The following is a 24139-nucleotide window of genomic DNA, read 5'->3' on the forward strand; positions in this document are numbered from 1 at the left end:
TGGAGCAAGTGTATTTCAACCAGAGGGAACAGAAAGTGTAAAGGCCTTGAATTGGAAACACGTTTACTATGCTTAAGCAATGGCAAAAACCAAATGTGTCTGGAGCATTGTAAGGAAGAAAAGGTAGAACAATATGAGGTAGGTATGGGGACCTAATAAACACCTATTAACATTCAGAGTTAAGATGCTGAGACTTCTGAAGGTAGAGTGTTCTTAGGAATAAAGCTACTCCCAAGAACATTTTAAGACGCCCCCATTTTAAAAGGTGATTACTGTAAGTAAATCCTTTCTAATTTCTATAACACTGACAATTCTTTATTCTCATCCTTTTGGTCTCAGTTTGTGAAAATGCTCTCAGTTTGTGAACATGCTCTTGATGGGTTCAATATTTTGGAAATTCATCTAACTCTTTTATGAATTATTTTGTCTTTATATTTTCTGAAAAATAACCTTTCAGCCTTATGAATATAAAATATCACACTTTCATTGCTTCACTTAAAAAGCAATCCCTTATTTTTCTTAAAGATTCAAGCAAAGTATCCAGTTCCTGAGCAAAATCCCGGTCTGGAAGCAAACGCTTATTCTCCTGATTTACCAAAAAGGTGAGTATAATTTTACACATCTACATGCTGTCTAATTGTGTCTCGGGGGCATATCTCATGCTTATCACTCATTGTGATGCTGGGAAAAGCTATGGAAGAAGCCTTCCGGGGTTATGATATCATTATTACTTCCTCTTGGTTTTGGCAGCATGAAAGAAGCAAAAGTGATGAACCGACAGAGCAAACAAAGGATTCAGGTGAAAAATGCAGAAGCTCCTTCCTTTGAGCCGAGGACTTCTGAAATAAGTGAAAAGGGAGGGTTGGCTTTGCACCCTGCTAAACAGAATAGTTCTTTTGAGTTTTTGGAACTAAATTATGGTTGTAACAAAAATGCTGGCACAACCATGAAATGGGAGACAAAGACATTTCCAATAGTTGGGGAGCCTCTTCAGAAGTATCAAAGTTTGGACTTGAGCTCTGTTCTGCTTGGAGCAGGTCCTGATTCTAAACCTGTGAATGCAGCAGGAAGATATTTCAACACAAAGGGGCCAATAACGCGGACCAAGTCAACTCCCTTTGAACTGATACAACAGAGAGACACCAATGAGCTGGGCGTGAAGGAAAAGTGTTCTTGTTTGGCATCTCAACCGAACAGTTCTTGTCTTGAGCAGGCTCAAAAAGCGATGCACGTTTCTTCAGCAGAACTGAATTATTCGCTGTCACGTGACTCAAAGCACCAAGTGTGCCATGCCTCCAGTACAAAGCAGCATGACGCTAGGGCTTTTAATGCACATTCTCGCATGTCTTTAGTGGATAGTCCTTATTTTCCATTGTCTCCAAGAAGTGCTGGCTCTAAGATGTCTCTCGATTTACCTGAGGAACAAGCTAGAACTGTGTTACCTTGTTCTTCGTTGCCAACATCCTCTGCAACCCTATTTTCTTATTATGATCCAGATGATTCTTTAGCACTGAATCCTCCAACCAATTTCCCCTCCACACTGAACCAAGAGATAGCAGATGTCGGTAAGTTATTTTTAAAAGCTTACATGGCATTTTATTTTTTAAAAAATCTTTATTGTTGGAAGTACTATATATGTTCCCCTTTATACCCCATGGACCCCTTCAAGCCCACCCCTACCCCTGCCCCTGCCCTAGGCCTTCACCACTCGGCTGTCTGTGTCCATGGTTTATGCAAATATGCATACAAGTTGGATTCACAGTCTGTTTATATGGCATTTTAGATTTCACTTTGTTTCTACAGAAGATTTGGTTTCTTCTCATCCTCCCCCTTGTCCTTCTCTGCTTCCTTCTCCTTCTCAGAAATAAATTCCAGGAGTGTTTTAATGCTGTGATCAATTGAAAATAACAAAAACAAACATGTAACATTACATGATCCATATGATCTATGATCCATCATCATAGGTGGGGAACCTTTTTTCTGCAAGGGCCATTTGGATATTTATAATATCATTTGCCAGTCATACAAAATTATCAACTTAAAAATTAGCCTGCTATATTTGGTGAAACATTTAATTAACTCACCCCTAATGCCTTGGAAGGCCAGACCAAATGATTTCTCCAGCCTTATATGGGCCAGACATTCCTCACCCCTGATATGAAGCCAACAGGAGTGCTTTTAAAGGAGGCAATTCTCATTCCTGGAAATGTATATGAAAGGTCCACAATTTCCCCTTAACACACAGAAGCAACTACCAAATGAATTTAAGAAAAGATATGATCTTTGGCACTACATGGTCACTCAGAGTTTTTACTGCCCAACCATGTGGCTATACTGAGTTGAACAGATAGCTAAGAATTGTATTCTCTTGCTGAGGCAGTTGCAAAAACAGAACCTGATTTCCTCCTGCCCTTTTATAATAACTTAGTAGGTGAGAATATGTGTTCCATATTCTGTGTAGGATTTTTTAAAAATACCTATTTTTATTGATTTCAGAGAGGAAGGGAGAGGGAGAGAGAGATAGAAACATCAATGATGAGAGAGAATACTTGATTGGTTGCTTCCTGCATGCCCCACACTGGGGCTCGAGCCAGGGACCCAGGCCTGTGCCCTGACCAGGAACCTTTTGATTCATAGGTTGATGATGAACCACTGAGACACGCCAGCTGGGCTCTGGGTGGGATTTTAATCATAAATACACCTTTACTTTCATACTTTATTTTATAATTCTATACTAGTATTTTTGCATATTATGCATATTGTTTTACTGGGTGGTTTGATATTAGATGTAAATATCCTGTTAGAGATGATTATAAGTTGGCTGTGAGAGAAAAAAAGCAAAGAGTAAATTTAACTCTCTTAGGTGATTCATCAGAAATTTATTAAAAATGTTTTACCTGAATAGGAAGTAGAAAGAGCTTTTACTCTATAACATTATTGTATAGTAGTGTCTTAATAGATGTGCCGACACATAGGTTTGTTACCAAAAATACTTTATCTGGATCTAGTTCCTTCTTTGATTAGATTATTTTATATATTTTGATCTTGTTTTATAATTTAAAGGAATTTTATTTTTCTAGGTACCTATAATACGTTAAATTCTCTGAACATCAATGTTAAAAGACAAATCCTTATCTTCAAGGGTTGTAAGAACATTTACATGTGTGCCATCTGGTGGCCGTTTCTTATAATAGCATTACATTTTTCTATAAAAATTCTGAATATTTCTACAGAAATACAGAATACAACATTGTTTTTTAAAAGACAAAAAGACATACATATTCTTCATCCTTGTAGAATGAATAAGAGATACTACAATCTTTATGATTTCACCAAGTCTGTAACTGAATCTCTGGCATGTCAAAATGCTGTTATGATGCTGTATTGTATATTCTATGTAAAACAAAAGGAAGAGTTATGTAATTTAAGTTAATATAGTATTTTGTTATGTTAGCTGATACTCAGTGACTCAATCAAAATACTTTTGGGCTTTTAACAGAAATCATACATTTTGAAGAAGCATAAAGCTCCTGGGTTTGCAACTTAAGATGAGAGAATTTATTTTGCTTTTTCCTTGAGTGAACAGATACCAGCTTAAACATTGTACTGGCACTTGATGGGATTTCCATCAAGTTAAAATGTAAGAATTTTCTTTGGATTTTCCTAATTAAAAATTATAATTCTACTTCTGACATTTTGGATAGCAACTTCTCCAAGAATAGACGATGAAACCCCCCCTCCACTTCCTGAGCGGACACCTGAATCTTTCATTGTGGTAGAGGAAGCTGGTGAGTATCGTTCAGTAACACAAAGCTACGTTACTAGTACTTCTCAAGTCCTTTCAATGTTGTGCGTGCTATTGCTGAGTAACATTTGCTGTCTAAAAGAATTATAACTCTCCTAAGAATTGGACCATATTTACTTCCTTCCAGGAGAAGTCCCACTGCATGTTCCCCAATCTTTACCTTCAGCTGGGATGACAAAAATTGGAACATCACTAGAATGGAGTGGAACATCTCAATCCAGCAAACCTGATGACTTGGTGAGACTTAGGTCAATCAAGGTCCATAACTTCTTTTTTTCTGACTCATTTGGATTCGACAGACTATAGTCCTACTGCTTGTATTTTTAACATCTATCAGCCAATAAATATTAAGTAGATACTACTTATAAAACAGTGTGCTAGAGGATGCATAAGATCCAATTATTGCCCTTAAGAAACTCATAGTCTAGCAGTGGAGATATAGGGTGTGTATACAAGTATTGTTGTCTATTTATAATAATAAAAGCATAATATGCTAATTAGACCAGACAGCTGAATGACATTCCGGATGACCTTCTGGATGAAGCCGGGGCTGTGAGGGCTGAGCCCCTTGCACGAATTTCATGCATTGGGCCTCTAGTTTATTATAACAAGGCAAATATGACCAGTGCCATAGGAAAGAGAAGAGACTTGAAAGTGTGGGAGATCCCTTCAGGTCGGAAGTGGTAAATGAAAACACAGTGAAAGTGGAAACATTTGAGCTGATTCTTGAAGGATACTTAAAGCAAAAGTAAATGTTTCATAAGTAGGTAGCTTGTTTGCAATAGTCATTTGGTTGACTGTATTGTGTTAGCTGTGATAACGTATTATAGAGAGTAAATTTTTGAGTGACACATGTCCATATTATTTGAGTTAAACCTTTTGGAATAATGTTCCCTGCCTCTAGAAGAAAACTCTACACTTTCAACAATCTGTTATGCATTTGTATATATTATATGAACCAACTCTCTTACAATTTAAGAGATCATAAAAGTAATTAACTAAAACATTTAAACATGCCTACAATCACAATGTGGTAGGCAAATACTCTGTACTTTTTTAATTATACTTTTAATTTACTAGTAATTGTTATTATTATTGTTAATAATATTCTACAAGTAATGGTGTTTCAATTAACAATTCCCAGAGAAAAGAAAATTCACTCCTTTTCCAATGTCATGAAGTAATTTCCATTTCAACAATTTACCCTCAATTAAATTTTCAGGAAATGTTCTGAGTAGAAAGGAAATAGGTCAAAACAGAATAAATTTAGGACCAACTGTCGTGACATATAAAAATCACTAAGAGCTGATGTCTTTTCATAACTCAGCACACTTACATATTACAAAAAATAGGGTCAACATTTCATAACTATCTTTATCCATATATGCAGTATAACTTCAAAAATGCCATGCATTGCTTTGAGTTTGTAAATTTGTGTACATATTCTTCTCTCACTTATCCTTTCTCTCTCTCTTTTTTTTAAGATTGTAAAACTCCGGAATCCCATACCAGGTAAATAAATTCTCATAGCTTTAGATGAGATGTTAGCCCTAAGCATCTGTACTGTGAGAATGGCTCATTAAGTTTAGAGTAATTCACCTCAGGAGATGGCATGCTTCCCATAATAGCTTCCACTATTTATTGATCTATTTCTGGGTTTCCCAGGCTAGGAGTTTTGCTTTGTCAGGGCCAGGTGAAGACAGGATTTTAGGATTCTGCTCCCTGATATATGGCCCCTTAAAAAAACTACTTCAGGTAGAATCTCTTAAGACTGCAGTAGTCCCATTTTATAGGTTTTGTCATTGTTCATAATGTGATTCTAAAAATTATTTTTGGCCATTTAGATCTTTAACCTGCCATTGCTTCTCCAGTACTTTCCTGAGCTTTGCTTGTCTTATACATTGAATAACAACATCACCAGCTAACATTTATTGAGCACTAATAGGTACTTTACATACCCTATACCAGATGGCAGTTGCCCTTAACATATTTCTTCATATTAACATATTATTCACTTATAGGATTCATACTATACATAAATAGGTAGTATAACATAGAGATTTTAAAAATGGGCTTTTGAGTCAGACAGGCTTCAATTCAAATCCAATAGTTATCAAAATGCATAACCTTGGTTAAATTATCAATTTTTCTCATTTATAAAATGTGAATAATAGAACTCCTTTCTTAGAGGATTTCCACAAGGACTAAGTGTGATGATGCACATGAAGCTTTTAGCACAGTGGTTGTCAAATAATAAGCTCTCATTAAATGTTACCTACTATACTTTTTATTTGATAATTATGAAGTGAGCATTTCGTGAGCATTTCCCAGGCAAGCTCTGTGTGCCTTATATCATGTTAGGAGGATATATGCGAAAGGGTACTGCTAGAAAGACAAATACCATATAATTTCACTTATATGTGGATTCCAAAGAACAAAATAAACGAACAAAATTGAAACAGACTCACAGATGCAGAGAATAGACTGGTGGCTGCCAGAGGGGAGGGGGATTGGGGAACTGGGTGAGAAAGTGAAGGGATTAAGAAGTGCAGATAGTTACAACATAGTCAAAGGGATGTAAAGCATATAGCAATATAGCCAATAATATTGTAATAAGTATGTATGGTCCCAGGTGGGTACTGGAAATATTGGGGAGAACACTTTGTAAAGTATATGATTATCTAACCACTATGCTGTACACTTGAAACTAGTCTATACTAATAAAAGGGTAATATGCTAATCAGACCGGACATCCTTCCGGACAAAGCCATGGTAGCAGGGGCCAAGGCAGAGATGGTTAGGGGCAATCAGGCCGTCAGGCAGAGAGGTTAGGGGCGATCAGGCAGGCAGGCAGGTGAGCAGTTAGGAGCCAGTGGTCCCAGATTGAAGAGTTAGGAGCCAGTGGTCCCAGATTGGAGAGGGATGCACGAATTTTATGCACCAGGCCTCTAGTATAATATTGAATGTAATAAAAATGATATATTGTGAATAACAGAAGATTTGCAAATTTGCAAAAAAGGGTACAATTGAACAAATCTGGCAAAATCTTGAAAATTGTTGAACTGAGCTTATGGAGATTAATTGTACTAATTTTTCTACTTTGAAATATATTCAAAAATTTTCCTAAAAGAAAGAAAGAGTACTGCTTAATGCTTACATTCAAATTACATAGACAAAATTAATACTCATTTGGAACTATTACATGGTAATCTGTGTGGCCCTGATTATAATCACCAGAAATCTAGAAAAAAGGAAGGTATCGCTGGAGTGGTTAGGAAAGACTTCACTGAGTAGAAGAAAGAAATTTAAGACTATAGATAGACGGTGATAAAGGAGGGAATTCCAGGAGCAGGGATCGGGGTCACAGTGACTCAAAGGTACAAATAAGCATGCGTGTAGAGAAATGGTGAGTAGGTTAATTTAATTGCAACAGAGGTTCTACTCTGGGAAATATGGAAAATAGATTGGGATAGATAAAATGGGGGAAAATTCTGAAGAACTTAGAAGCGAAGCAGAGGAAATACCTAGAACAAGCAAATCTATGGAGAAAGCAGATGTGTGGTTGCCCATCTAATCTGCAGGGAATGGGAAGCGGCTGCTCAATGAGAGTGGACTTTCCTTTCAGGGCCATGAAAATGTTTGCATTTGGCTGTTTGCCTACTTGTGGTTTCAGGATGCTCTGTAAGAACTAGAAACTTAATTCAATTCAGGTTCAGTTTCTTTGGAAAAACACTTTTGTAAGTGAGCTACAAGTTTGTGACGAATGAGAGGCTCATTGGCTAAAGAGCTGGGAGAACAAAGCTCCTGAGGCTCCAGTCATAGTTCAGATAATTTTTTATTTGGTTGCTGTAGGTTAATATTGAGAAGTTGGAAACGTTATACAAGATCAAAAAGGGAGCTTGCCTGGAGACTTTAAGTGATGGATGTTTTTGCTTATTGTGCCCTGTTCTCATCACAGATCCCCATGAAGATCGCTCTTCTCCTCCCCCTCCACTCCCAGAAAGGACCCGAGAGTCCTTCTTCCTCGCTGACGAGGACTGTAAGTGCAGCACTTTCTCTCCAAAAAGTTATAGAAATAAGACTGTTAAAAGGCTAACAATAAAGTGGGACCTAAATAGAAAAGGTACAAGAAGTGGTTAAGTAAGATAAAAATAAGACATTTTAAAGGCCCATACTGTGTTGTAAAAGTAGTGCATAAAAAAGCCAAGCCAAGAATTACTGGATATATACCTGTATAAAACCTGAAAGCTTAGGAAGCTATGCAACAAATTACCTTTTTTTTTTTTCAGGTATGCAGACTCAACCTATAGAGACTTATTCTGCTAGCTGTCCTAACACCATGGAAAATTCAACATCTTCAAAACAAACATTGAAGACTCCTGGAAAATGTTTCACAAGGAGTAAGGTAAAAAAGATAGGAGTTTATGGAAATACTCCAGAAGCTTTTCATTACTGGAAGTGTCCCCTAACCCCCTACTCCCTTCTCTCTTGCCAGCTGCCAGCATTAAGATGGAAAATTAGATTAAATATGGTCACTAACATTGTTGGTCTCATGACAATTAAAATTAATAGAAGGAGCCCTAACTGGTTTGGCTCAGTGGATAGAGCGTCAGCCTGCAGACTGAAGGGTCCCAGGTTCGATTCCAGTCAAGGGCATGTACCTTGGTTGTGGGCACATCCCCAGTAGAGGATGTGCAGGAGGCAGCTGATCGATGTTTCTCTCTCATCAATGTTTCTAATTCTCTATCTCTCTCCCTTCCTCTCTGTAAAAAATCAATAAAATATATTTTAAAAAATAAAATTAATAGAAGGAAACAAACAACAAAAAAATACAACAGTTTAAAGCCTGCCTAATAAAACCATCAACTTTTTTTTTGCTACTGGAATGAGACAGACTGATTCCAAAGTTCATATGGGAGGGATAAAAAGAGCAAGAATGGCCAGTAAACTCAAAAAATTAAAAATAGAAGTAACAGCAGTGGAAGGAGGGTCGCCTTACCAGACATTAAAACATTGTAAAGCCTCAATTATTAAAATGGTATGATATTGGTGTATGAAAAAACACATACCAACATAGCAGATGGGAAGTCCAGAAATAGATTTAAATATGTATAGGAATTTAGTATATGATTAAAGATGGATGTTTTAATTGTTGTTGGATGAATTGGATAAGTACCTGAAAAAAAAATAGGATCCATATCTCACAGCTATACCAGGATATATTCTAGATGGATAAAAGATTTAAGTGTTTAAAAAAAGAGAAACAAAGGACCAACCCAAAAAAAGTTCCTAAAGAACCTTGGAAAAGTTTCCTTTCCACCCTGGGAGTGGGAATGACTCAAAATCCAGAAGCCATAAGAAGAGAGATTTATAAATTCACTTAAATAAAATAGAAAATTTCTGCATGGCAAAAAATAATAATAAAAATAAACTTAAAATCAAAAGACAAGGAACAAATTGGAGAAAAATATCTGCAACTGGCATCATAGCCAAGGAGTTATTTCTTTTTTAAAAAAATGTATTTTTATTGATTTCAGAGAGGAAGGGAGAAGGAGAGAGAGATGGAAACATCAATGATGAGAGAACCATTGATCGGCTACCTCCTGCATGCCCCCCCCCCCCCCCGGGATTGAGCCTGCAACCCTGGCATGTGCCCTTGACTGGAATCGAACCTGGGACCCTTCAGACCACAGGCTGATGCTCTAACCCATTGAGCAAAACCAGCCAGGGCTTTTCTTTAATATATAAAGGCTCCTAGAAATTCATTGATAATGATAACTCTAATAGAAAAGTGGGAAAAAAAACAACAACCACCCCATGATCCAATAGTTTAAGCAAAATAAATATGCACGGTCTGCCCTTTAAACATTTGACATGTTCAACCTCACTCATAATAAGAGACATACAAATTAAGACCACTCTGACATACTGTTTTTCATTCATCAGAATGGCAAATTCCAAAGTCTGACTACATTCTTTGTTAGGCAGACTGTGAAATAAGCACATGCCTGCATTGGTGGGAAAGTCAAGTGGTGTAACTGCTATGGAGGACAATCTAACAATATCAAATGCATGTACCCTTTGACCCACTTCTAGGAATTTATCCTTCAAATATGTGTGTACATATATGAAATGAAGGGTATACCAGGTTATTTACTGAAAAATTATTTATAAGAGCAGGCAATTAGGAACAACATAAATATTAATCATTAAGGAAATTGATTAAATGAATCATGGTATGTGCAGAAATTGGAATACTATGAAGGTTAAAAAATGAGATCTCACTATATTTATTATAATCGTTAACTATTGCTTAAATGGAGCAAAATATGATTTATATCTGTATTCTGTATTCATATGTAACTGGGAGGATACATAAGAAGCTAATAACGATGGCTTTATGTGGGGGAGGGTTAGGAAACTGGGTAGATGGAAAATAAGAATGGTAGCATTTTTACTAAGATAACTTGAATAATAAATAAATGATTTATTTCTTAAAATCAAAGTAAAATTTTTCAAAAAAAGAGAATTTATTTATATCTATTATGTAGAAGAATACATTTCTGTTCGGTGTTAGGAAAATAGAAATGTCATAGAGGACATCTACCTGCCCTTGAGAAGAGGACAGTTAATCTACTGGAATAGAATGCCTACATAAGAAACAATCTGAAAATTATCAAGAAGCATTGAATATTATGGAACAGATTAAAAATGTACATGCTAAAGATATGTGGAGAAAAACATGTGGGTAGGTTATTTTATGTGGAGAAAAGAAAAAAATGTGGGTAGGTTCTTTATGAACGAGGCAGAGTCCATGGGTTTGCTGAAAGAAAGGTGAAGGAAGTGGCATGGCTAACAGTATGGAGTGGACCCTAGGAAACGGAGTACAGATACGGTTGATAAACATTCCTGGCTAGAATGGGAGTGGCTGTGTGTCACAGCTATCGTCAGAAGGCATCACGGATTCTGGAAGGGTCCCAAAAAAGAAACGTAGAAACTGTTTTTCCCTGATATTCTGATACACTATTTCTAAATACATAGTGTCATTCTCATATGGGTGGGGAAAAGAGTGAAATAAAATCAAGTGGAGACTGCACTGAGTTTAAAATGGCAAAATGGTTTTGTGCACTTTGATGGCTCTTATTAAAGGAAATTAATCCTTTTGACTGACATCTGTATTTCTACTTGATTAAAGTAGTTTGGATTTCACACCAAAAATCAACACTTTCCTTTTCTTCATTTTTGCAGAGTTTGAAAATTTTGCGGAACATGAAAAAGAGTAAGCTTCTTTATACTTATTTTTTAGAATATGTATACTACTTTCATGATCATTTAATTCTTCCTTATATAACCACTCTATGAAAAGTTAATATTATTCCTAAACAGAAGCTTGCTTGGGTCCTGTGGGTCAGATCACCCCCAAACATTGCACTGTGCTGGGCTCCACAGTGATAATATAATACTGAGTACGGAGTGAAGGGTTGGGCGGGGGTGTGTGGAATAATAGAATGATGTTTGTCACTTTCTACTCATCCTAAGATGCCGGCACCCAAGTGTGTTATTTAAAATCCCCAGCAGTCTAACCTCAGATGTATTTTCTTTGAAAACAGGCACAGCAAAGCATATTGTGAAACAAATGTGTTGATTTAATAAAGTAAGCAAAGTATTGACTCATTTCTATTTTTACCAAGTATTATTAGCAATAGTCTGTTGCTTACTACTTTTGCTATATTGTAATGAAAACAAACTCAAAGACTCCTGAAACGGTGGGAATTTGATTATCTTAGAAATCCTTATTTATAACTATAAAGTATATAAAACACGGTGATACAATTGTTGTTTGTATATATGTATAGATTTATTGATTTCAGAGAGGAAGGGAGAGAGAAATAAAATATATTAAAAAAAATGAGAGAGAATCATTGATTGGCTGCCTCCTGCACACCCCACACTATGGATCAAGCCCGCAACACAGGCGATTGAACTGTGACCTCCTGGTTCATAGATCAACGCTCGACCACGGAGCCACGCTGGCTGAACAATGGTGATACAGTTTTACAAATTTGATCAATTTGGTTAATCATCAAGGACCAAACAGCTGGTTGGTATTTTAGCGAGGGACAAAACACTGAGAAAACTTGATGTAAAGTATTATCCAAGTGAGAAGGTTTATAGCTGAATCTTACTCTTTTCTCCTGAGATTTCCACTCTATCTTTCCATAAACTTGTGCCAGTCTGCTCTCATTGCCACCACACTTGATCTCTGAAATGAACTGATTTCTCACCTATGATGACTAAGTATAATGGAAAAGTAAGATAGCTAAAGCCAGTCAAAAGAGAATTTAAGCATTTCAAGAGGAGGAAATTATAGTATAAAACAGGAGAATTAAACAACTAAAAAAAAAAAAAAAAACAATGAGTGACTTGAATAGCCAAAGATTGATTTGATCAATTTAGCTTACGAAATACACAGGTTTCTTTTTCTAAAAGAACATATCAGCCCGGCCAGTGTGGCTCAGTGGTTGAGCATCAACCTATGAACCAGGAGGTCTTGGTCAAATTCCCAGTCAAGGCACATGCCTGGGTTGCAGGTTTGATCCCAGGGGGGGACTTGCAGGAGGCGGCTAATAGATGATTCTCTATCATCATTGATGTTTCTGTCTCCATCGTCAGTGCCTAGCCCAATGCTTGGCATATAGTAAGTATTCAATAAATAGATTTTTAATTGAATCTGACTGAAATTCAGTATGTACTTTAGTGATTCATACTCAAGTACCTCCATGAATGGGGAGATGTTTCTAGAATCCTAGTATTAGGTATGTGTATATGAACATACACAGTCCTAACACTGTATTCTGAAAATGTTGAAAACAAAACAAGAAATGACTATTTAATAATTTCTCCCCAGTTATATGCTGCTTCTTAGAAAGTTTATACAAACCTGAAATTATCTTTTTTCACTGCTAGACAATGCTCCGCAAAATGTGGGACATGTTTTCACTGGATTGCTTTCAAAATTGGGCAGAAACTGATACCTCAATATTAAGATTCTGGGAAGAGAAACACTATATATTTTAAGCCTACCAAGTAGCAGCTAAATGGCAAAACAAAGAAGCATAGTGCTTTGGGGAGATGAGATTCTGGGCCTAACTAGAATCATCTATAATGGGAAAAAGGCAGACTGGGAAGTGAAGAAAGATATTACAGGAGTAGAGGATAGTGTAAGAAAAATCACAGACTTTGCCATGGATGATCTACTGTGGAGAACAAATGATTTGAGTAAGGGTGTGCATGGTGATGGGTGGTGAACACACAATAGAATATACAGATGATGTATTATAGAATTTATCCCTGAATCCTATACAACCTTATTAGCCAATGTCATCGCAATAGATTCAATAAAAAGGTAAAAAGTTATCTGTTTGTCTTTATTCTTTCCCTCACATTTTTTCTTTTCATTCTAGGTCTCTGTACCTCTTCCTCACCAAACAAGCCTGCAGACTCTGCTCAGTCAAGTAACTCCAGCTCCTTGCTAAATTTTGGTATGTGTGTTATTTTACAGCACAGTTTATGTTTACCTAAATTATTCTTTTATAGTATAAGAGATACAACTTTAAATAGGATTTGAGGTTGCATGTATAGGTCCTTATATTTATATTCTTTTTCATGCAATTTATCTTTTTATTTTTGACCCCAGCTACCACTTAACATCTTACATACCACTATGTATTTATTCTATTACATGGATTTGCCTAGCATATGCAGAAAATAAAGCTAGGTAACCACATGGCTCAGATGTAAGCAACACACGAGTTAGTATGTGTCAGGCATTGTGCTGGATGCTTTAATAAATATCTCACTGATGCTTTCAGCAGTTCTGCAGGGCCTACCCACAATTTTGCAAGATGATGATGCAATGAAAGGTTCAGGAACGTCTTCAAGCTTACCATTCTCTGTTCTCCTTTTGTATTTCAAATCTTTCATTGCTCACTTTGCACTCCTAAAGCTGCTAAGTGTAAGAGAACCTTGAAAATATCCTCCATCAAAGAAAAGTCATATGTTGCTGAAGTGATAAAGAACCAACTGTCATTACTCTTCATATATTTTGAAAGGATGAAGAAAAAGCCATCACTGGTTGTGCAACATTTTTGCATTGTCCTTCTTTGGGATAGGTGAGGGGGAGTGTTTGAGGGAGAGATATAAATGATTAGCTACATACTTAGTTCTCCAGGATTGTTTATTACTTTATTTTTTCTAAGCTTTTCAAACATAAGCTCTCAGTAAATGGAGGGCTTTCTGGACTGAAGCAGAAGTATAAGTGAATTTAATACAGTCTATATGTATAAAAGCCTAAGCGACCAAATGACCGAATGCCCGGACGACTGAACAACCAACGACCAGTCGACTGGTCGCTATGACATACACTGACCACCAGGGGACAGAAACTCAATGCAGGAGCTCCCCCCTGGTGGTCAGTGCATTCCCATAGCCAACCTCCCGCGGCCCATCGCTCTGGCCCGCCCCAATGGCCCTGATCAGGTTGGCTGGCCTACCTCCCGTGGCCCCGATTGGCCCTGATTGCTGGCCAGGCCAAGGGACCCCAGCCATTCACGAATTTGTGCACCGGGCCTCTAGTAATCTTATAAAGCAACTAGAGGCCCGGTGCACGAAATTCATGCACTGGAGGGGCCCCTCAGCCCAGCCTGCGCCCCCTCACAGTCCAGGGCTCTTGCAGTCCGGGACGCCTCGCTCCTTACTGCCCACCTGCTGCTCCTTAGCACTGCTGCAGAGGCAGGAGAGGCTCCCACCACCACCACTGTGCTTGCCAGCCATGAGCCCAGCTTCTGGCTGAGCAGTGCTCCCCTTGTGGGAGTGCACTGACCACCAGGGGGCAACTCCTGAGTTGAGCGTCTGACCCCTAGTGGTCAGTGTGCATCATAGCGACCAGTTGTACTGTGGTTCAGCCAATTTGCATATTAGGGTTTTAATGTATAGGATAATGCTTATTTTCCTGACATTGAAATTTCCCAGTTTTATTTTTTTGATAAGTTAGTGGTAGGTGAAAAGATGTAGATAAAGGATTTTATTTTGCAAGTCAAATTAAAATATAGGCAAAGTTCATGAGTAGACTTTTTTCCCCCCCAAGAAACACAGATAAATGGCCAACAGGTACATGGAAAGATGCTCAACATCATTAATCATCAGGAAAATGCAAACCAAAACTACAATGAGATGTCACCTCACACCTGTTAGAATGGTCATTATCAAAGGCAAGAGACAAGTGTGGGTGAGGCTGTGGATAGAAATGTAAATAGTCCAGTCACTATGGAAAAAAGTATGAAAGTTCCTTAAAAAATTAAAACTATAAGTACCATATGACCCAGAAATTCTACTTTTAAATATAAACCCAGAGGAAATGAAATCATTATCTCAAAAGAGATACTGCACCCCATGTTCACTGCATTATTTACAGTAGCCAAAACACAGAACTCATGTGTCCATTGACAGATGGATGGATAAAGAAAATGGATAAAGGTAAGTTATAGATGTGAATATTATTTATCCATAAAAAAAGACGGAAATCTTGCCTTTTGCAACAACATGAATGGACCTTGAGGGCATTATGCTAAGTGAATAAGTCATACATACTGTGTGTTCTTATATGTGGAATCTAAAATGGCTGAATTTATAGAAATACAGGGCAGAATGGTGGTCGCCTGGGCTGCGGGGATGGGGAAAAATGGGGAAATGTTGGTTAAAGGGTACAAACTTCCAGGTATAAGATGAATAAGTTTTAGGGACTTAATGAACAGAATGGTAACGATAATTAACAGTACTGTATTATACATTTGAAAGTTGTTGAAGAGTGTAAACCTTAATCACCACAAAAAATGGTAATTATGTGAGGGGATAGAGGTGTTAGTTAACTATATGTGTATCAAATCACCATGTTGTACACTTTAAACTTAGATACAGAGCGGGGCAAAAGTAGGTTTACAGTTGTGAGTAAGCAAAACACAGAGCTTATTCTTGTATTATTCTTTATTATTGTATTGTTTTCCATCCAAACAGCTGTAAACCTACTTTTGGCCCACCCTGTATGTTATATATCAATAATATCTCAACAAAGCTGAAAAAAAATATGCTGAACTACTAAAGACCATTATACCAGGTTTCTTTATCTAATTATTACCATTATTAAATTTGTAAGTGTTCTACAAATATAAAATGTTATTAGCATTCTATTGTTATCATTTCAGCATTAACTTAATTACTGTTATACCTTTACAATCTATTACTAAATTGATCAAAGATGCTGCCTAACCTTAAAAAAAATCCATGTGTTTGAATATATCATAACATACTCTAAAATCCATGTATTCATATTTATATAAAAACCTTTTTCAGTTTTATTTTAAAAATTTGTACTTTTTCAATAACAGTTGGTATACAATATTATATTAATTTCAGGTGTACAACATAGTGATTAGAAAAGTAATCACCTGGGTAAGTCCCATCTGACACTATACATAGTAATTAAATTATTATTGACGATATTCCCTTATCCTTAGAACATGATCACCTGGGTAAGTCCCATCTGACACCACACATAGTTATTAGATTATTATTGCCTCTATTCTATATCCCCATGACTGTTTTTTACTGGCAATTTGTACATATTAATCCTTTCCCCCTTTTCACTCTCAGCTTTATTTTTGTTCCCAGGTTTTGCAAATCGTTTTTCAAAACCCAAAGGACCAAGGAACCCACCATCAAATTGGAATATTTAACAGAACTGTGGACTATAGGCTGCAAGTGCACCTGCAAAGAAAAATTACCAGAACACAGCTAGCTACAGTAAAGTTCTCTATATTCGTAATGTCAACAGTGCAGATGTGGTAATGTGGTAACAGCTCTTAAGAAAAGCAATGCGCAATTAAGTGCCAAAAATTTTACATTGAATCTCATTTACATTGGGGTTGGAAACAGCAGAGAAAGTTTGCCACTTCAGCCACAGGAGAAAGAGTTTGGGAATGGATTTTTTTCATTTTTGGAAGTTATTTATATTTGACTTTACTTTTCACATAAATATAAACTTGAAGGAATGGTAAGAATTGGATCTCAATTAAATGTCTACATTGCCAGAATTTACTATAAAAATGTGTTTCAAAACCTTATCTTGTGGTTGAAATACAAAATTACTGCTTATGACAATGACTGTCCCCTGGGAGTTATTTTTGCCTAAATGGAGTATACCTTGAACATCTTCCCAAATGTTGTGGGAAACTAGAATAGTAAGAAAAGAAGTTATATTTAAGAGAATAAAATATGTAAAAAATGACTATAATCTTTTTATTTATATATATCAACTAACCAGATGTTCAATTACATCCCTGATAAGTTTTAACTAAAGTTACTCAATTACCAAATCTAGAATCATTAACAAAATAGCTATCTTTTGGTAGCATTTTCTTCATTTCACAGGTTCTGTGTAAACATGTGCGACCTACAGCCAATCAGAAGCACGACTAGTTTAAAGTGTTTTTTTTTTTCCTAAATGAATATGGATCTGACATGTTTTAAGGGTATCTGATCTTTCCAATCTAATTTTATGTAACAAATGTAATTATTACAAAAGATTCTCCAGAGTTCTCCGAAATGATTTAACTGCTTTTAATTTTTTAAAAAAGTCTGTGGCTTCTAGAAGCATGGGATACGTAGTATTTTCACTGGGAAGCCCAGTAAGGCGAGCGCTGGCTGTTACCTTTCATAGCAGCGCAATGAACACAGTAGGTGCTCAGCAAGCTTGTTTTTCAGTGACCTCAATGGAGTGTGGCATCGAACCACTGGCTCTTATCTGCGTACTTCACCGTAACCAACTATCCCCAATACCCTTACCAAGGACCAAATATGCTAAAAGAATCCTAGGTACAATCTCAAGTGACTATGAAATTGTCAATTTCTGAGCGGAAGCCTTGGTGAACAGTGGCGATTTGGGGAGTGTTCTGGAGTGTTCTCTGATAGGCACACATCTCAGATTTATGCAACCTTTAAACATTTAAAACCCTTTTCCATCTAGAATTTCCCCCTAACTGTAGGAATGTGTTCAAAATAGCGATGGACTCCGCCTTCCCAGGCGCTGGGGGGAGGTGGGCGGACGGCGGGGCGGGGCGGCGCGCCCAGGCTCCCCGGAGGCGCGGGCACCTGCCTCGCTACGCCAGGAGCGGTCACCATGGCAATGCCGACGGGCGGGGCCGTTGGACTCTAAAAGCAAACCCGCCCTCGCGTTATACACCAAGTTCCCCTTTCCTCTTCATCTCATCGCCTGTTCAAGGAGAAAAGGCCGGAGGTTCCTTTACCTCACAAAGGTCAAAAGAGGAACATGCCATTTAAAAGTAACTATGGAGACCACCTAGTCCGCGTGCCATGACGGAGGAGGGCAAGGAGAAGATAATGGGAACGCGCCGCCCGACTCGGAGAGCCACGAACACTGTTTGGGCCGTTAAGGCGGTTGGCGGCAACTCTCCGCCCAGCGGCGGTTGCGTCGCAGCCCAGAGCGTGACTCGGCGCACGCTCTCTTTCCGCTCCTCCGCCCCCGCAGCCATGCAGGCGGCGGGGGGCGGGGGGAACTACCGCTCCCAGGAGGCTCCGCGCGGCCTAGGGGGCTGGACCAGAGCTGGTGGAGAGGCCTGCGGAGAGCGGCGGGGAAGGGCCGTTTCCGGCATGTTCAGCTCCGGACCGGGCTCCGCCGACAAGTGGAGGGCAGCGGAGGGACTCCAATGCCCAGCGGGCCGTGCGCGGGATGCGCTTGCGCGATACGCGGACGGGGGGGCGGTCGGGCCATTTAAATGTGTGTTTGTGGGTGAAATGGCTGCGCAGGTCGGAGCGGTGCGCGTAGTACGGGCGGTGGCGGCGCAGGAGGAGCCGGACAAAGAGGGGAAGGAGAAGCCCCACGCTGGGGTCTCGCCGCGGGGCGTGAAGCGGCAGCGCCGAGCGAGCAGTGGGGGGTCTCAGGAGAAGCGGGGGCGGCCGAGCCAGGACCCCCCTCTGGCTCCCTCTCACCGGCGGCGTCGCAGCCGCCAACATCCCGGGCCGCTGCCGCCAACGAATGCAGCCCCGACCCTCCCGGGCCCGGTGGAACCTCTGCTCCTGCCGCCGCCGCCGCCGCCTTCGCTGGCCCCCGCCGGGCCCGCCGTCGCCGCCCCGCTCCCAGCCCCGGGCACCTCGGCCCTCTTCACCTTCTCGCCCCTGACGGTGAGCGCGGCCGCCGGGCCCAAGCAGCATAAGGGCCACAAGGAGCGGCACCGGCACCACCATCACCGCGGCTCGGACGGCGGCCCCAGCTCCTGCGTCCCGGGCGATCTCCGACACAAGGACAAGCAGGAAAACGGCGAGAGGGCCGGTGGGGTGCCCCTGATCAAGGCCCCCAAGAGAGGTGAGAGCCGGCGGGCGGCCGCGAGCTGGGGCTCTGGGTCTCTCTCGGCGCAGATATCCCGCCCCTTTCGCTCGGAAAGACGCCCAAGCCCTGCCCGCCTCTGGCTGCCCCGCGCCCCCGCGCCCACCGGGGCGGCCCCTGGATCGCACCCCGTGGACACAGCCTGACCTACTTGAGGCTCTTGGTTTCCAGGCCGAGCTGTCAGTTACTCACTAACCCCCTGGCCCGTCCCCCCCGCCCGCTCCTCCCGGAGCCTTGGCCGACGTTTGTTTTCAAATTCGGCAGGGTTTCCGCGCGATGCGGTCCCCGGCGTGGGATTTGTAGGTGGCGTATCCGAAAGACGGCCTTTCCAAAGGGAAGGCTTGTCGCTGAAATCCTTTCCTTCCAGTTTTCCTCGGTGGTGGCTTTCATACTCGCTCTCCTCTGCTCCCAGATCTTGCCGGGTATGTTTTGGGGCTGTAACGAGTTTGAATTCATTCGTAGGGAGGTTAACTCGACTCACACTGATCGCCTTAGGTTCTGCAAGCTAAAATGTCAAACGCAGTTTATCTTCGTGTTTTTTTTTTTTTTTTAAGTCTGCAGGTAAAAAATGATTTTTAATTTTCATATGAGATCTTAATCCTCAGGAAAGGGATGGGGAAGGTTCTCTCTCTCCTTGGATCCTAGGAAGTAGGACCCACCGGGCCCCCTAAAACGCGGGGTGTGCAGTCGTAGGTATCAGAGGCGAGAATTCCAGTTGCATTTTATTTTGTCTGGCACAACCAACGGATAATTTACTTAATTCCAATAACCCCGATTAAAGCCAAGAATCTTTAACACAGAAAATGGAGGGCTACCTAGTTAAGTGTGGGTTCTAGAGCAATTAGGGTGGGCAGATTGGCGTCTTCCTATTTCCAAGTACCTGTAGCATTTGCTGTTTATATTCTCGTAGAATTTTGATTATGCCCTGAGTTTTGTACGTTGTATATGATTTTATGTGATTTGTTAGTTGCATCTCCTCAAGAAGATTTTAAGATACTTTTGTGTTTCTTAGTACTGGGCCAGTTAGGTTACTAACATGTTAATGAACCCGTCTTCCAATCTGAAGGGTCGTGAGTCTTGGATTCCTTCACAAACTTGGTCTTAGGCTAAAACTAAGACTACCACCAATCATTATTTATTTTGGGTGCTACTTCCAAATAGCACAGTTTATTGCAAATAATTGCTCAATGGCATTTATTGAATTCAGGTAAATCTTTCCTCCGGTGGTGGTATCCAAATCTTAATCTCAGGAATAGAACTTGTGCCAGGCTGACCAGAGGGCCAGTTCCACCATCAGTATGCAATGATCTTGTTCTCTTTTGTTTTTACCCTTATTTCTCACCTCATTTCGTGTGTGTGTGTGTGTATGTTTTAACCATTCAGAGCTAGAGGTAATTTTAGAGATCACCCAATTTAAATTTGTATAGTAAAAGAGGAAAAAACTAAGGCCCAAAGTAGTACCAAGTACAAATATTTTAAAATTCTTAAATCATTGACCTACTAGGGGGTAGAACCCAGATTGAATCCCAATATCAGCTTCATCTCCCTACTGTGCAATGTTGCTTTCTCTTCTATTCATTTTTTCCACTTCTTTGCTTATGAGATGGCAGTAGCCAGTCCCATCAAGAATTTCTGACAGCACCCCGTTTAAGGGGGGACAGTGGTAATTACATGTAAATAATTCACAATGTGCTTTTCTGGAAATTGTACAGGCCTCATGTTTTTTAAAAAACAAAGCAGACCTTTAACCCAGTGTTGTCCAACCAACAACTTTCTCCAGTGACGGAAATAGTCTGTATCTGTGCTGTCTAATATGGTAGCCATTAGTCATATGGGGCCCTTGAAGCAAGTCTTTTTTTTAATACCTTTTTATTGATTTCAGAGAGGAATGGAGAGAGAGAAAGAAAAACATCAATGATGGGAGTCATTGATCAGCTGCCTTCTACTGGGGATGGAGCCCAACCTGTGGGAATCGAACCATGACCTCCTGGTTCATAGGTCAACGCTCAACCACTGAGCCACACTGGCCAAGCTGAAGCAAGTCTAAAAGACTTGTCATGTGGCTAGTGTGACTGAGGAACTGAATTTTAAATTTTATTTAATTCTAATTAATTTATAGTTAAATAGTTCCTTTTGACTAGTGGCTACCACATTGGACAGCGTAGCTTGAAGCAGTTGTAGTTTGCCAATAGGTAAAGAAGACAAGTGGGTTAAGATCAGGTTATTTAAACTATTTTTTAAAAATTGAGATATAATTGCCCTGATCGGATGGCTCGGTTGGAGTATCCTGCTGTATACAAAAAGGCTGCAGGTTCCATTCCCTGTCAGAGCACATATGGAGGTTGCGGTTGGGAGTGAGTATGGGAGGCAACCTATCGATGTTTCTTAAATCTACGTCTGTCTCTCTTCTCTCCCCCCCCCCCCCCCCACCCCGCTTCCCTCTCACTCTCCTCTCCTCCCTTCCTCTCTAAAATCAGTTTTAAAAATCCTCGGGTGAAGATTAAAAAAATAAAGATATAACATCATATTGGTTTCAGGTGAACAACATAAGGATTTGATATTTGTATATATTGTGAAATGATCAGAATAAATCTAGTTTAAATATTTTAACGTTTGAATGAGAACATTGTTATGGGGGAAAAAAGCTTCCTGGCCAAATACACTGGGGAAAAACCAAATACCATTACTTTCTGGATACATGACATACACTGGCATTTTATATATGTATATTTTCATATTGATTTGAAAGAGAGAGAGAGACATTGATCGGTTGCCTCCCACACGTGCCCCCACCTAGGATGGAACCCCCAACTTGGGCATGTGCCCTGACCAGGAATAGAACTGGCAACCTTTCGGTGCACAGGATGACAATCAACTGAGCTACACTGGCCAGGGTACACATTGGCATTCTTAGAACCCTACATAAAATAACCTGGTTTAACCTTGTTTAATCCAGGCTCTGCCCTGGCTGGGTAGCTCAGTGGGTTAGGGCTTCCTCTGGATTTGCTAAGGTTGCAGGTTCAGTCCCTGGTCAGGACATATACAAGGAGCAACCAATGAATGCATAAATAAGTGGGACACCAAATCCTCTCTCTCCCTCCCCCTCCCTCCCTCCTCTCTCTTTCCCCCCTTCCTCCCTTCCTCTCTTTTCTCCCTCTTCCTCTCTCTAATAAATCAATAAATAATCCAGACTTTTGCACACACTTTGAATACCTTTTATATTTTTGCTGAGCATCTTTATACTTGTTACCGAGGCACGCAGGAGGCATGCCTCTGGAGTCCATCTGAGTTTAAATCTCGGCTCCACCACTTACTGTGTGACCATGGGCAGATTACTTTAACCTCCATCAGCTTCCCTTTTCCTGTTTGTAGAATAAGGTTGTGGTATTGCTTTTATAAGGTTATTATGTGGTTTAAATGGGGCAATACGTGGGAAGCACTTAAAACAGTGTCTGGCCGATATTAGGCATTGTTAAAACTGTCTTTGTTTTTTTTTTATCATGCTTCATCCTTGAAGCAACTCTAAGATTAATAAGGAGAGTGGCTAGACCCTTGTTATCTAAAAAGCTATGACTTCCCTTATCCTCAGATATTTAGGAACTATTTTAATTTTTTATTTTGAGGTAATTAAATATTTACAGGAAATTGCAAAAATAGTACAGACCGGTTCTTTCCTTCAATGGTTACATCTTACATAACTATTGCATACTATCAACACCAGGAAATTGACATTGGTGTGTGTGTACTTTTGTGACATTTTATCACCTGTAGATTAATTTAACTACCACTGCAGTCAAGATTCACAGCTATTCCAACACCATGAACATCCCCCTAATGCTCCCCATGTATAGTCTTAGAAACCTCCTGTGTCCCCCCACCTTCCCTAAACCCTAGAAACCACTCATCTATTCTGCAGCAACCACTTATTTAACTATAATTTCATGATTTTAAAAAATATATATATTTTTATTGATCTCAGAGAGGAAGGGAGAGGAAGAGATAGAAACATCAAAGACGAGAGAGAATCATTGATTGGCCGCCTCCTGCACACCCCACACTGGGATTGAGCTCACAACCTAGGCCTGTGCCCTTGACTGGAATTGAACCCAGACCCTTCAGTCTTCAGGCTGATGCTCTATCCACTGAGCCAAACCAGTTAGGGCTATAATTTCATGGTTTTGAGAATGTTATATAATTGGAATAATAAAGTATGTCATTTTCTGAGATTTTTTCATTCAGCATGATGTTTTTGAGATACATTCAAGTTACTGCATTTATCAGTAATTCACTCCTTTTCATTACTGAGTAATATTCTACGGTATGGATATACCACCATTTAACCATTTATTTCTTCTTTTTTTCTTTTTTTTTTTAAAATATATTTTATTGATTTTTTACAGAGAGGAAGGGAGAGGGATAGAGAGTTAGAAACATCGATCAACTGCCTCCTGCACACTCCCTACTGGGGATGTGCCTGCAACCAAGGTACATGCCGTTGACCGGAATCGAACCTGGGACCCTTCAGTCCGCAGGCCGACGCTCTATCCACTGAGCCAAAACGGTTAGGGCTAACCATTTATTTCTTAAAAGACATTTTGGTTTTCAGTTTAGCTATTATGAGTAGAACTTCTATGAACATTCATGTTCAGATTTATGTATGGATGTAATTTTCATTTCTCTGGGAATGCAGTTGCTAGGTCATATGGTAAGTGTGTGTTTAGTTGTTTTTTTTTAAAGACATTGCCAATCTATTTTCTAGACAGTCTGTTCCATTTTACAGTCCCACCAGCAGTGTAAGAGAGATCTGCTTCCTCTATATCCTTGCCAGTATCTGGTATTGTTAGTATTTTTATATTATCTCTTCTAATAGATTTATA

General features: G+C 39.6%; 2 protein-coding genes across 6 annotated transcripts in view; both read left to right on the plus strand.

The window, feature by feature from the left end:
* The window catches only part of PTPN22 (protein tyrosine phosphatase, non-receptor type 22), a 43733-nt gene extending 26586 nt beyond the window's left edge, over positions 1 to 17147 (plus strand). The window contains exons 12-21 of the mRNA XM_014458959.2: positions 526 to 602; positions 751 to 1565; positions 3705 to 3788; positions 3933 to 4042; positions 5290 to 5317; positions 7764 to 7844; positions 8095 to 8210; positions 11054 to 11084; positions 13270 to 13347; positions 16532 to 17147. Coding sequence (XP_014314445.1) covers positions 526 to 602; positions 751 to 1565; positions 3705 to 3788; positions 3933 to 4042; positions 5290 to 5317; positions 7764 to 7844; positions 8095 to 8210; positions 11054 to 11084; positions 13270 to 13347; positions 16532 to 16596 — 1485 coding nt within the window. The 3' untranslated portion in view covers positions 16597 to 17147. The remainder of the gene's footprint in view (positions 1 to 525; positions 603 to 750; positions 1566 to 3704; positions 3789 to 3932; positions 4043 to 5289; positions 5318 to 7763; positions 7845 to 8094; positions 8211 to 11053; positions 11085 to 13269; positions 13348 to 16531) is intronic.
* Positions 17148 to 18128: 981 nt separating this feature from the next.
* Positions 18129 to 24139, plus strand: part of RSBN1 (round spermatid basic protein 1) — a 30058-nt gene continuing 24047 nt past the window's right edge. For 3 of the 5 annotated variants that reach the window (XM_023757049.1, XM_023757050.1, XM_014458958.2), the window contains exon 1: positions 18129 to 19241. In XM_023757049.1, coding sequence (XP_023612817.1) covers positions 18233 to 19241 — 1009 coding nt within the window. In that variant the 5' untranslated portion in view covers positions 18129 to 18232. The remainder of the gene's footprint in view (positions 19242 to 24139) is intronic. The other 2 variants (XM_023757048.1, XM_014458957.2) reach the window with 2 other exon arrangements.

This window comes from Myotis lucifugus, unplaced genomic scaffold (genome assembly GCF_000147115.1).
Source record: "Myotis lucifugus unplaced genomic scaffold, Myoluc2.0 scaffold_101, whole genome shotgun sequence".
NCBI lineage: Eukaryota > Metazoa > Chordata > Mammalia > Chiroptera > Vespertilionidae > Myotis > Myotis lucifugus.